The sequence below is a fragment of the Narcine bancroftii genome, chromosome 3 (genome assembly GCF_036971445.1).
Source record: "Narcine bancroftii isolate sNarBan1 chromosome 3, sNarBan1.hap1, whole genome shotgun sequence".
NCBI classification, from domain to species: Eukaryota; Metazoa; Chordata; class Chondrichthyes; order Torpediniformes; family Narcinidae; genus Narcine; species Narcine bancroftii.
Window position 1 is genome coordinate 356,876,882 of NC_091471.1, and position 14,360 is coordinate 356,891,241.

The 14,360-nt window shown below is 42.0% G+C and overlaps 1 protein-coding gene across 1 annotated transcript in view; it reads left to right on the top strand.

Annotated features, from left to right (window-relative positions):
* Window positions 1–1,378: 1,378 nt before the first annotated feature.
* Window positions 1,379–14,360, top strand: part of LOC138756623 (transmembrane protein 235-like) — a 31,655-nt gene continuing 18,673 nt past the window's right edge. The window contains exons 1-2 of the mRNA XM_069923032.1: window positions 1,379–1,559; window positions 13,500–13,580. Coding sequence (XP_069779133.1) covers window positions 1,379–1,559; window positions 13,500–13,580 — 262 coding nt within the window. The remainder of the gene's footprint in view (window positions 1,560–13,499; window positions 13,581–14,360) is intronic.

The window sequence follows — 14,360 nt, forward strand, 5'->3', positions numbered from 1 at the left end:
TTTCCATACTTTGAAGGGCTTAAGCCCAAAACATTGGTTCTGTATCTTTATCTTTACTATATAAATGACAGTTTGCCCTGCTGAATTTCTCCAGCATTGTGTTTTTTTTTACTTCAATCACTGTGTCTGCAGACCTTCATGTTTGACTTCTTACCAAATGCATTTGTTCTTAAGTATCGCCACAGCCAGTCTTGAGCTCCCGTCTCCTGAATGGTATTCAGATTTATTGACAGAGTACAAACATGTCATCACACACAACCTTGAGATTCTTTTTTCCTGTGGGTGAGGCAGAATTACCACTTGTTGGTAGTGCAAAAAAAGCTGGATTCAATATGCACTTATAAGTAAAGAAATGTAGAATTTCAATACAGGTAAAAAAAGTGCAGAGTCCTTAAATGGGTCGAGTTGAGTTTGTTGTTGCAGAGTCTGATGGTGGAGGGGTAGCAGCTGTTCCTGGACCTGGTAGTGGGAGTCTTGTGGCACCTAGACCTCTTTCCAGATGGAGGACAGAGGTGTGCTGGGTGGTGTGGATCCTTGATGATTACTGCTGCTCTCTGACAGTAGTGTTCCCTGTCGATTTTCTTGATGATGGGGAGGGTTTTGCCTATGATGTCCTGGGCTGTGTCCACAACCTTTTTCAGGGCTTTACACTCGGGGGTATTGGTGTCCCCATACCAGACCTTGATGCCTCCAATCACCACACTTTCCGCCACACATCTGTAGAGATGTTGATGTCTTACCAAACGGCCACAAGGAAGTAGAGGTGCTTTCTTCACGAAGCCATTTGTGTGTTGGGTCCAGGAAAGATCTTCCAAGATAGTGACCCAAGGAATTACATTTGCTCACCCACTCCACTACTGATTCTCAATGATCGCTGGTTTTGCCTTACTGAAGTTAACAATCAGCTCCTTGATTTTGGTGCCCGGAGTGTAAAGGTATTGCTGATCCACCATTCAGCCAGGTTTCCAATTTCCCTCCTGTATGCTGAATCTTCGCACGGACAAATATTGGTGCAGTTGTAGTATGTCTTCGAAGACTTCCATAATCTGAGGCTGAACTGCCAAGGCATTTGGTGAATTATTTTCTTCTGAGAGATGGCCTGGATTGTGATGCCGATGAGGACCAAGAAGTATGAAATAGAGCACAGATAGCAGCAGATGAAGCCCGGGGAGAGGCGGGGACATTCTATCCAATTGATAAAATGATGTTCTGTTGCTTTCGCGTCCCCTCCTCCCCAACCCCATCTCGTTCCATGTTCTGCAAATTGGATTGGGGAAACGGCCGGCCGGAGTGGAAGAGAACAGTTGGGGTGAACAGGGTGATGGGTGGTGTCAGCGAAATGATCTCGGCGGACCGAGCGTCGGAGACTTGGTACAAGATGTCTCTCGGATCAGTGTGTGCGACCGCCGGGTTCACAGGACTGCTAAGTTTTGTTTTTCTGACCGTCGCGATCGCCACGGACTATTGGTACATTATCGAGGTGTCAGATTCCAGTTCTAACTATGGGGAGGGCTGGGAAGATTTAAACTCGCATTCTGGGCTCTGGAGACTTTGCGAAGGTAGGGGAACATCGGCACCGAAGAGCCTCTCCATTAAAACCATTGTCATGTGAATAGATTTTAAATTCAAAAGTGCTAAAGGGTTTTTAAAATCGCAATTGGTTATAATGGTAAACAAATATGATACAATTAGCGATACAATGCACTGTCGGAGTTGAGGGACTGCGATTATGGCAAGTGATCTTTCTGAGAATAGGGTCGGGTCTCGGAGATATTTATCAGCTCTCTCTGTTCTAAACTATTTCCCCAATATCGAACACGCCAGTTTACCCCAGTCACGGCGTCCCGAAAAGGCGCAGAAATATAAATCTACTGGGGAATTTCCAGGTGAATCTTCAACTTCGCCATGAATTGAGATCAAATGCCACAGTGGCCAACGCTGTGCATCCCCTGTCCCTGCTCCCCATCTGCCATCCCCGCTGCTCTCAAATCTCTCCGAGGGATGCCTACCCACGTTGGGAACGATACCTCCCCAGCTTCAGGACCACCCAGGATGGCCCTGACCTGGCAAAGATTAGTCTCTGCCCAACTCAGCCGCTCTCGTCGAGGACTGTCTTGTTTTCACTTAAGACATGGATGTTGCTACTGTGTGCCATCACTTGGGGGAGAAGAAAATGAAAAGATGGTGCACTGGTAGCGAGGTTTTGACAGCAACTGGACGCCAATAGCCCAGCGGTATTGACTCACGGTTTCGGAGAAAAGACCAACATTTGCCATGCATACAGATTTATGCTGGATTCCACTTCACACCTTGCACCATTGGTTGTGATACATTGGTTGGCATTGCTTTGCACTTTCCGCCCAGGACCACGAGTAGTTTAAACCCCATTCCGGCAGGTGGACAAATTGCAGGGTAACAGAGCGGCTAACACAACGTCTTTACCACGCCAGCGATCCAGGTCCGTTCCAGATCACTGGAAGGAGTTTGTACATTCTGCCGTGTCTGCGTGGGCACCGTTCAAAAACAAATGTACCGTAGGTTCATGGGGTGGGGGCGAAATGGCTCGTACCGTGCTGTCTGTCTTAAAAAAATAACAAGTGAAATTTTAGTGGGCTATTTTGGGAAAGGGATCAAACAGGCTTTGAGTAAGTGCTGATTTATAAAATCATGTCTGTTGAAAACGAGTGTTTAGCACACAATTTTGGGACTAATTGTGTCTGCCAGGGTCAAAACATCCACACTGCTCAATTGGAAATCTGCAGGCGGATTTCACAGAAGTTTCATATGCAGGGAGCCATTCCCTGTGGAGAGTGTTGCTTGAAAGACAATGCTATACATTAGGTTAGTCCTTGAAGTTTATTTGTCAAGTTATACCTGGCTCAGTGAGAAAGGTTCCACCAGTAGAGCAACAGGTCCCCTCTGACATTCATACACTTGGTTACATTCCAATCCCGGAGAACGAAATCCACTACCCTCTTAAGACCAACACCACCCTGACTTGGAAATATGTCTCTGTTCCCTCACTGTTGCTGAGCCAAAATCTGAGAACTCCTTCCCAAACAGCATTGGGGGTGCTCTCACACCGCTAAGGTTGCAGTGGTGTAAGAAGGCAACACCCCCACCCCCGACCGCTAGACTCACCATTTTCTGCACAAAAATCTGTAACTCCAATGCAAATGTTTGGGTAAATTCTGTTGCTGGAACTTCACACTTGGCTCTAGACTTAACAATCTCAGCCAAAATCAATGCTCACCTTTACTCTTATCCATTTAACACCTTTGTCGGTTTGGAGTCCTCGCCCTCCCATTCTCAGTCTTTTTTGAGACGCCTGTCTACTTCTGGCAGTATCTTGAAGAGGGCTCGAGCCTTATGTCTTGGAAATACAGTGAAACCTCGTTAGAACACGATTTTGTTAATCGCGGAATTGCTTATAGCACGGGTGTCTGTGGACCCTAAACATTGATTTTAGGATGCCAGGTGAACAGTGGCTGACAGCCACAAACTCAAAAATGGACTTTTATGACTCATTTACAAGACGTGTATGTTAATATGTGGAGTTTAAAGGTCTTAAAGGTCTTATTATAGGGTTTGAGTCACAGTATTCTGTCTTCCTGCTTCCTGAATCATGACCTATGTGCATCTGTTCCGCGACTCCGCTGTAACGCGGTATGAAATCATGGACCCCAACTACCGCGTCCTAATGAGGTTTTATTGTAAATCCTTACCACTCATGGATGCTGCTAGACCGGCTGAGTTCCTCCAGCATTTACTGGTGGGTTTTGTTACTACAATCACAATGTCTGCAGCCAATTTTAACAAGCTCCTGGCCAAGCCCTGTGCTTTACTCTCTCTAATCCTAAGGATGTCCACGACTTTACAGTTTGTGTCCTAACCAGCAAAACACCCTGATCACCCCTCACTCTTATGTGTACTGACACACACCAGCCCTCGGTCAACATCATTCCGTTTTATAACTTCACATTCCTGTTGTCTCACTGCTTCCAGTCCTTGTGCTGGAATACACTCCTTCCTCCTTCCTCCTGTTCTACAGTTCACTGATTGAACTTGGTTTGCCAAAGTGAGGGTTTCAGTCTGCCTCTGGTTCCATCAAAGAATGTGGAACCAAGCAGTTTCCATGTCTGAGTAAGAGGTAGGAATTCATTAAGGGCTCATTAATCTACAGACCTGAGTCGGTTAATTCTAACTTCATTTTACTTGGGTTTGCATAGGCATTTGATGACGTATTTCCATTTCCATGCAGTTTATTGAGTATTCTGAAGACTCTCTCCACTACAGAGTTATTGATGTGTAGTGATGGGTGCCATTCCTGGTCTTCCTGATGTTCACAATCATCTCTTTCGTCTTGACCACATTGAGACTTATGTTTCTATTCTCACACCATTTCACGAGACTTTCCACCACTTCTCTGTATTGCGACTCATCATTGGTGATGAAGCCAACAACTGTTGTGTCATCTGCAAATTTGATAGCAGTTGGAGCTGGATCTGGCGGTGTAGTCATGGGTCAGTAGCGTGAACAAGAGGGGTTCTTTCCGTTAGGAAGTCCAGAATCCAGTTACAGAAAGAGGATTTGAGTCCTGGTGAGGACAGCTTCTCCACCAGCCTCTGGGTGAAGAACTATAAATGGTGTTTTTGCATGAGAACAGTAAATGGCCAGATTTCTGGGAAGTATTCAGCAAGTCCAAATTAAAGAGAAATAGAGGGTAGATCTCTTCAGATCTGGTAAATAAATTGAAAAACTTTAAATGTCACGGTCTGAATTTTCCCATTTTAGGTCACCTTGTCAATCTAGTTCCACTGGTTCCTTCTTCACCTCCTCCTGAACTTACTTATTTTGTTCTACCCTATAATCTTTCTTCCCAAACCCCTTCCAAGTGGTCTTTGCCTCTACCTGCTTCTCCACTTCTCACATCAACAGTCCATATCCTCTCATCCCTCGGCCCTTCCCTCAGCTTCTTTCCCCTTTTAAATATGTATTTTCACCCTATTTTAATCTTGGTTTTGATTAAGGATGCTGACCCAAAATGTTTACTGACATTTCTACCCATGGATGCTTCCCAACCTGCTGAGTTCCTCCAGCAATTCATTGTTTGCTCGAGATTCCAAAATCTACAGTTTCTGTATTTCTCTCTGTAGTGTATTCTCATTGAATTCAGCCCCCTACCCAGCTACAATTATGTCCCCAAAGCAGAGGAAGGACAATACTAATAGTGTTACCATGATGACCATTGTAATGTTTGATGTGTGAGATAAATATTTTAGTCTAGAGCTTTCTGCAAAACCAAAGAGTGCTTTCTATAGTTTTCTATGGTGGTTACTAAAATTTTCTATTCAAAGAGGTATTATATTTCATTTTCTTTTGCAGAAAGCAATCCTGGTGATTGAAGTGCTCATTCAAATACTTTTTAAATGTTGTGGGAGTACACATCCAATTAACAGCTTTTGTTGGTCTGGACTCCAACCTCAGGCAGTCTTCAGTCTCTGTTTTCTTACTCCTTCCTGTTCTTTCCACATTCCTTGAGGAAGGGCTCAGGCCAGAAATGTTGGTAAGATATAATTAGGGATGCTGTGAGACTAGGTGAGAACCTCCAGCATTTCTGTGTGTTTTTACTACAATCACAGAATTTGCAGACTTTTGTGTTTCACCCAGAGCAATCCCATCATGCCTGTTATCTCTCACATGCTTATTAACTCCAGTGTGATTCTCTTACCTCTCATCTAAATTATAGGAGGCATTTTATAATTTCCTCCAGCCCTAGAACCATGATGTTTTTCCTCTTCTAACTCTACTCCGTGATCATCTCCAAATTTAGTCACCCCACTACTGAAGGCCCTTTCTTTCAGATGCCAGAGCCTTGGGATTTCCTTCTAATCCTCTCCGCCTCTTGAATTCTCTCACTCCTTAAAGGTATTCCTTAAAACTTGTGTTTTTGACTAATCCTATTGTCAAATGTTCTTGAATCTCCTTGGCTGGTTTGCTTTCAGTCTTGTTTGTTAATGTTCCAGCAAAGTACCTTGTGATGTTTTTTCCTTAATATTGGTTGTGAAATAGTGAGTCCCAAACATTGTTGATTCCATGAAATAAAGAGAGTTGGTGACAAAGAGATGCACAACCTCTAATCTTTGTTTTAGAGCAACTGATGCAAGATTGATTGGAACTGCTAAGGTAATAGACTAAAGGTGCATGTTAAAAATCCATACAATATTGTATGGATGACCAAATATGTTTATGGTTTCAATGTTCATGAACAGTACTATAGCAACTGATTTCATTACTTAAGAAATAATTTTGTCCTCTTGCAGAAGCAAAAAATGGAGATAGACCTTGTGTCTGCACTTGTTTGAATTAAATGACTAATAGGATTAACTGAAACATTTCATATGCACTTAGAACATTTCAATAATGAACTGGCAGTTGATTTACAATAATGGTGTGTTATTTTTTTACCCTCTAGCCTGAGAACATTAAAAAACAGCATTGATTTTTAAGTTTTAATACTGGACTGTGCTGTTTCATAGCCCTATGAAGACAAGCTACCACTATAAAAATATGTTACCAATAAAACTCCTTTTGATTTAGTACTTCTAAACAGGCCAACTTTATGAATTCAAGAGGGATATTCAGTTATTTCATATCTACATTCATGACTGAAAATCTATTGACCAGATAACCTATGATGCCAGGACTCCAGGTCTGCAAATATATGGTCCTTTTTTGCTGCTACTGTACACCTCTAATAGGAAACCTGGAACTCCCACTCATGAAAAGGAGCATTTTCATTACCACAGGACCACTAGTTGTAGGGACCCATTAAAAAAGAGAGATGTGACCAAAGGCACTGGCCCGTCAGGTGGGAGAGCGAGAAAGAGTGAGGGCGAGGGAGCAAGTCTTGTAGTGCTACAAAAGGAGGTAAAAGATGGGGGTGATCACTTGATGGGAGGTTGCCAGCAGACTGGGCAATGGAGAAACTGGCAGCAGAAGTTCAGGAAAATGTATCCCCTTGCTAACTGTGTTTCCTCTTAAGTGACACTCAATGTAGAAAATTCTATCACTGCGTTGAATTGTTATTTAAAATATGGTCTGAGATACAGTTAAAAAATGTTTTGCATGCTATTAGGCAAGCCACCCTCTACATTGTGTAGCAGAATATGCAAGAATATTTTTTTCACATTTAATTAATTTAATTTTCTAATGTAATTGAATTTTAAAAAAATTATTTACCTTTTACTTTATTTTTATTTTTTAAATTTTAAAATTTTAGTTTTTAATTTTTAATTTAAATGTAGACAAAAAGCACAGTAACAGGCCCTTTCGGCCCACGAGTCCATGCCGCCCAATTACACCCAAACGACCTATAACCTCCCTGTATGTTTTGAAGGGTGGAGGAAACCAGAGCCCTGGTGAAAACCCACGCAGACACCCAAAACCCATTACAGACAGCGTGGTCCCAATTGCTGGTGCTGTAACAGCGTGGCATTAGTCGGTATGCTAACCATCCCATCCCCAACAAAATCAGTGTTATAGTAAAGCAAAAGTGCAGGACTTAGTGCTAAAGAAAATAGTGCAATTGTGCTCATTGTTACGAGCCTAGAGGACCCCAAAACTCAACAGCAATAGATATTCACCAAGGCAAATGGTTACTTAAACAAATGTTGCTTTTAATCATCTTTAACTTTAACTTATCTCTATTGACTTACTTAACCTAACTTAACCCCCTTCTAATTCTAAATGCACGTGTATGTAATGTGTGTGTAAGTTCAGAAAAGTTCATTGATTCACAGTCCAATCTCACTTCTCATTCCTCCAAGTTCACTGGTTGCAGGCAATTCTTACACTGTGCACAGAATTTAAACATTTATAAAATTCACCAGTCTTTGGTGCTTGAAAGGTAATATGGTTACCACTCAGGAAGTTTCTTGTCAGTTTTCAGAGAGAGATTTGTTGTTTGCTGGACACAATCTGAATTCTTCTAATCAGCCACATCAATGTCTTGCTAAAGAAACTTGCCCATTAGGGTTTTCCAGATGATAACCTCTTTCATTCAGATCACCACAGAGCTCCTTTTTGTTTCTCTTATTTCAAGTGAAACATTAGGCAGCCAGACATCTTCTCTTGTATGGGCCACAAGGGTTTTGACCAGGCTGAACTAAGCACTTAAAACCTGTCCTCAAAATGGGGCTTTTCCACAAGCTTGCCAGCTTGTCCTGTTCCAGTCCCAGCTGCTGCTGCTGAACTGTAGAACTGAATTCTCTCTCAGAGAAAACCACATGACCCTCTTAGAACAACAGCAACCTGCACTCAGACAGACTCCGGCTCTGAACCTAATCCTCCGAGTTCTTTCATCTGTTGCTTTTCCAAACAGCAATCCTTTAGTGAAGTCTCTCTAGGCAGTCCCCAAAACTTTTGCAAAGGCACTAGGAGCCGATATGTCTGGCTTGAGCAGAGCTCCGGTATTTTAAATGAGATCTGTTTTGAAGTTTTTGTATGTGACTTGCACTAAAAAAACCTGCCACAATTTATCTCCTTTAAAACATATCTATCTACAATATAAAATACAGCAATTTGTTACACCATGCAAAACAAAATTTTACACAAATGGAAAGTCCATTCAAAACTCTGATAACAGAATGGAAGAAATTGTCCTTGAATCTTGAGGTTTGTTTTTTCAAACTCATGTATCTTCTTCAAGGAGAGAGAAGGGAGTGGGATGTTGTTCTTTAATATGAGGGAGAACGTTGACAGGAATCACCATTGAGCACATCCAAAGCCATTCTTCACTTAACTATAGAGCACCTGTGGTCCAACCTCCCATCTACTTCTCAGTCTGGTGGAACAGGTCAAGGATGGCAACAGTACAGACTGGGATACTGGCTGACTATTATGTGCACAAATACACTAGGCTTTGGAACAGTTCTTCCAACTTTGAGATCTCCCCCTCCACCTTTAATGATAGCCGGAAGAGTATTTCAGAGTCCGATGAGTGGACTACACCTTCACCATGATAACTGTGACCACAATTTAAAAGTACTTCATTACTTGTAACCGATGTCTCAGTTGGAAGCAAGTGGTCCAATGGTTTATTCTTATGTACTCTTGTAGTAATGTGATGTAACTGTAATGCTTACTGGCAATCTCAGAGCAAATTGTAATCATGAATGATTCATCTGTAGGTTAAAATACGTTTCCTTCCCTAAAATGAATCAGTGAATCAGTTGGAGGTTTTAACACTTAACAGTTGTAACCGTAAATAAGCAAGAAAGCTTAGTGCCTAATCAAAACTATGAATTCAAGAGCATCTGTGAGTGAGGACACCAGAGGCTGACAATATGAGAAATTCAAGGAGCAGATTTCAATAATTTTCAACCAAAAAAAGAGCTGTTGGAGAAACTCAGCAGGTCAGGCAGCATCTGTGGAAGCAGCAAGATGGTCAGCATTTGGGGAAAGTACCTGGTATAAAAGGGTGAGAGAGGAAGGGGTGAGGCAGGAGCTGGGGAGTGATAGGTGGAATCTGGTGAGCAGGGGTGTTGGGGGGGATAGAGGCAAGTGGGGGAGGGAGGGGTGGAGATAGTGGCATGGAGGCAAAGGGCTGTAGATTGAGGAATCTAATGACAGGAAGGTGATGAGTGGAACCAGACAGGAGAACGAGGGGATAAGGGAGCCAGTGCGATGAGTGTGTGGGTGAGAGGTGGATGAAACAAGATGGGGGGGGGGGAGAGGAAAGAAACTGGGTAACATGAGGCTAGGGGAGAGAATTGGGTTTGGAAAGAAGGGGGGATGGGTGAGAGAGGTCCTGGGTGGAACACAAGGAGAGAGAAAAGAACAGAGGGATGCAGGTTGCAAGAAATGGGAGAATTAATTGTTCCTGCTGTGGGCTGTAGACTACCCAGGAAGAATAGGAGTTTTTCTAGGTTTTTTTTATCTCCAGATTTGAGCATCTGCAGTCTCTTGTGTTTGTAATTTTCAAGTATCAATTGAAGCTGAAACCTACAATAGTTGAGGAATCTGCTTTCCTCTTCTCAGGCATTCCCTGGGTATCGAGATGGGTAATGATGAGGTCAAAATGAAACCCACTGACACAGCCGTAACTGGGATAAGAGATGCTCAAAGTGGATGGGTATCTCCATCTCCCCCACTGCCCCTACACCCACAGGACTCCTGTCTCCCACACTGTCCATAAAGATATTGGCCCTTTGTCTCTTACGTGAGAGAAAATATGCAGTGATGCCAATTTCTCATTTTAGAAGGATTACTGCTGCTTGTTAAACATTCATCCTGAATGTTGGCTTTGACTCTGGAGTTTATTGGACACTTCCTCGGAAATTTTGAAATTGGGGCTCTTTTATATGAATCCACCAATGTCAGAATTTCACTCAAATAAATGTGCTTATTTAAAAAGGAAGATCAAACAAAATGTACAAAGTTAGCAGGAACGTTTGCAGAGACAAAGTGTGCAAAATCCTCAGAACTAAAATGACATCTTAATATGGAAATGATACACCTTGTGAAATGACAACCTGAGTCTCAATGTGGACAGTACAAAGGAGATGATTGTGGACGTCAGGAGGACCAGGAACAGCCGCCCTCCACTACAGTAGTGGAGAGAGTAGAGAGCTCCAAGTTCCGAGGAGTCCACTTAAAAAAATAACCTATCCTGGACACACATCTCTCTTCACTTGTCAGGAAGACACAACAGTGACAACTCTTCCTGAGATGATTGAGGCGGGCAAGGCTAGCAACCCCCATCCTGTCAATAGTCTTCTATCGAGAGTGTCCTGGCCGGCCTGCATCACAGTGTTAGGAAAGAGATACAGGAGTAGCAGAGCCAGAATCACCAGGCTGAGAAACAGCTTCTTCCCACGGGAATGAGACTAACAGCACTGATTTACCACAGCTTACAAACAAATTAAGAATTCACTGACTTGTTTCTTTCTGAACACCACATATATCTTTACCTCCTATTGACATTGTGAGACAGGATGAAATTCTCCAGCATTTCTGTATGTTTTTATTAAATGAGAGAGCAGGCTAGATGGGCCAGATGGCCTTTTCCTGTGATTATTACTTTGTTAACCTCCATCTGGTCACCTCTCAGCCTCCAGTGCTGTCTGCATGGAGACTGCATATTCTCCCTGTGACCTTGTAGATTCCCTCAGAGGGTACTCCAGATTCACCCCACATCCCAAAAATGAGTGTGTCAGTAGGTTAACCGACTGCTTAAATTGGTCCAGGTGTGGAGGTGAGTGGTAGAATCTGGAGGGAGATGATTGAAATGTGGGGAGAATAAATGAATTGGTGTAAATGGGTGCTTGATGGCTGGCATGGAATTGCTGGGGTTGATGGCTTGGATTCATGCTTTATAGTTCTATGACTACATCATGTACATCAGGCTGCTTTTCATCGATTACAGTACAGCTTCATCCCACAGTACTGGTCAGCAAGCTTCAAAACCTGGGCCTCTGCACCTCCCTCTGCAACTGGATCCTTGACTTTCTCATTGGAAGACAGTCAGTGAGGATCGGTAACAACGTCTCCTCCTCACTGACAATTATCACAGGCGTACCTCAAGGATGGGTGCTTAGCCACTGCTCTACTCTCTCTACGCCCATGATTGTGTGGCCAGGCACAATTCAAATGCCATCTACAAATTTGCCAATGACTCTACTGTTGTCTGGAGAATCACAGAAGACAATGAGGAGGCTTTCAAGAGTTACATAGATCAGCCAGTTGAATGGTGTCACAACAAGAACCTTGCACTCAACTTTAGCCAAACTAGGAAATGATTATGGACTTCAGGAAGGGGAAATCAGGAGAACACAAACCAATCATCATCAAGGGGTCAACGGTGGAGAAGGTAAAGAACTTCAAATTCCTGGGTGTCAACATCTCTGAAGATCTATTCTGGGACTATCATGTTGATGCAATCATGAAGAAGGCTCGCTAGCGGCTATACTTCGTTTGTAGCTTGAGGAGATTTGGTATGTAACTAAAGACTCTTGCAAATTTCTACAGGTGTACCATTGAGAGCATTCTGACTGGTTGCATCACTGTCTGGTTTTGATAGTAAAAGATGACAGAGAGTTGTGAACTTGGCCAACACCATCAGGGGCATTAGCCTTCACTCCATTATGGACATCTCTAAGAGGTGGAGGCTCAAGTAAGTAGCCTCCATCATCAAGGACGCACACCACCCTGACCATGCTCTCTTCTCACTGCTAGCATCAGGAAGGAGGTACAGGAGCCTGAAGATGAACACGCAACTTTATAAAAACCTCTTCCTCTCTGCATGAGATTTTTGAATGGACCATGAACCACAGACACTACCTCACTTTTTTCTCTTCTTTTGCTCTAATTTATTTATTTTTGAATAGTTTATTTACGGAACTCTAATTTAGAGCAATTTTTACACCTTTAATGTACAATACTGCTACTGCAAAACAATAAATATCATGTTCGTGACAATAAACCTGATTCTGTTTTTAACTGTACCCTCATTTCAATTTCAGTAGTTAGTCTGGTGATAGATTAATTAAGGTTGGTCGATGTAAACTTGCCACAATTGGTTTCAGGTACATTGAGGATGGTGAACAAACCTGATTTCCTGGTTTTGATCCACATTAAATGACTCGTGCTGGAAGAATATGCATGTCTGGACATCCGACTGTGTGAATCACCTAGGTGTCGTTACTACAAATGTCAAATTTCCATTCTATTTTCAGAGGTTCCTGAAGAATTTCCTCAACAAAGAGTCAGGAATAGAGAGGGAAGGGAGAAAATTGGCCAAGAAATAGATACATTCGTTTGTCCGGGTTCCATTTATTATCCCCACAATATCTGGATGATTAAAAAAAAGTGTATGTGTCAATGTATACAAATATGTCGATTTGTCACATGCTTTCCTTTGCTATTTGGATGTCCTTATTTGAGTGAGATTGTGTTAGACACAGCATTCATTTTCTGGAGGTTTATGAGATTAAGTATTTCATGATTAAATTTATTTCAAAGGTGAATTTGCCTCATGGTGGAAAACAACAATTTTTATTGGCAAGATTTATGAGGCGGAACATTAAAAGCAAATTTTGAGCAAGACAACTCCTCATAGTATTTAACCCTAATTGATCACATGGATAATAATTGTGTGTGTGTGTTATTTCTTTTGACCGTCACTGAGTTCTCCATGATTCCAACTTTTAGAGAATAAAAATGTATTTAAAATAAAAATGTCCTACATATGCCAAGGAATAGTGACAGGGTGAGAAATCCCAATGCTAAAAATTTCAACTTATACCTCCAGCATGCAAAACTTTCTGGGAAAGTGCTGTCAATCCTCATATCTTATGTTTTGCAAAATGGACATAAGTATTGCATTGGTGAATGTGCATAAAAAAGTCTGAATGTGGACTACATTCTCTCCTTTGAACAATTATTTATATTAAAAAAATTGGGTTGGCTGTGTGAAATAGTCTATCAATTCTTTTCAGGTAAAAATGCGTGCATTGCTTTAATAGACCCTTTTGGTGAAGATATTAAGAATGTGCCTGAATCTCAGCAACACCTATTGTGTAAGTACCCGTGTGTCCTACTATCTTCTGTCAGATTGTTTTTATTTCATTCATTCCTGGGTCATGGGCCAACTCACATTCATCATTAAAATGGTCTGAATGTCTTCTGTGATATTTCAGAGAGAATTTAATAGATAACCAATTATTGCGTGTCTGCAGCAAGACTCACTGGCCAGTCCGCTATGGATGGCAGGTCTCCATTTCTGGAGGGCATCAGTGAGTCAGAGATGTTTTTTTTTAATGAAAACTCATTCATCGTTACATCTATTCTGTGAGACTTTCTATTTAATTTCCGGTTTGTTCAGATGGACTCCAATATAGGGTCCCAAAGCACACAAGTTGATGGGTTAATTGACCACTGTAAGTTGCCTCCAGTGTGCAGTTGAATGGTAAAAATCTGAAGACAGATAAAACAGGTTAGGGTGTAAACTGGTGCTAAAATAATGGTTTGAAGGTCAGTGAGCATTATTTTGTGTTCTACCTCTCTGTGCTTATTGAACAGGGTTGAGCTGAGATGAACCAAAACGAACTCTGAATGCCAAGGTTTAGATTACAAAATTGCAGAAATTCAGGTTTTATTGGGAAATGTAGACCATCAAGTTAAATAAAGAAATATTCAATAGTTCAGGCCCCCATGGGGAGAGAAAAGGTTCATGCTTCTGGTCGATGACCATTTTTTTAAATGCTGCCTGCCCCTCTGAGGATTTCCTGGGTTTTTTTTTAATAGGGTTCCAGCTTGTGCAATTTTTCTTTTTCGAAGGTTAAATGGCCATTTTACGT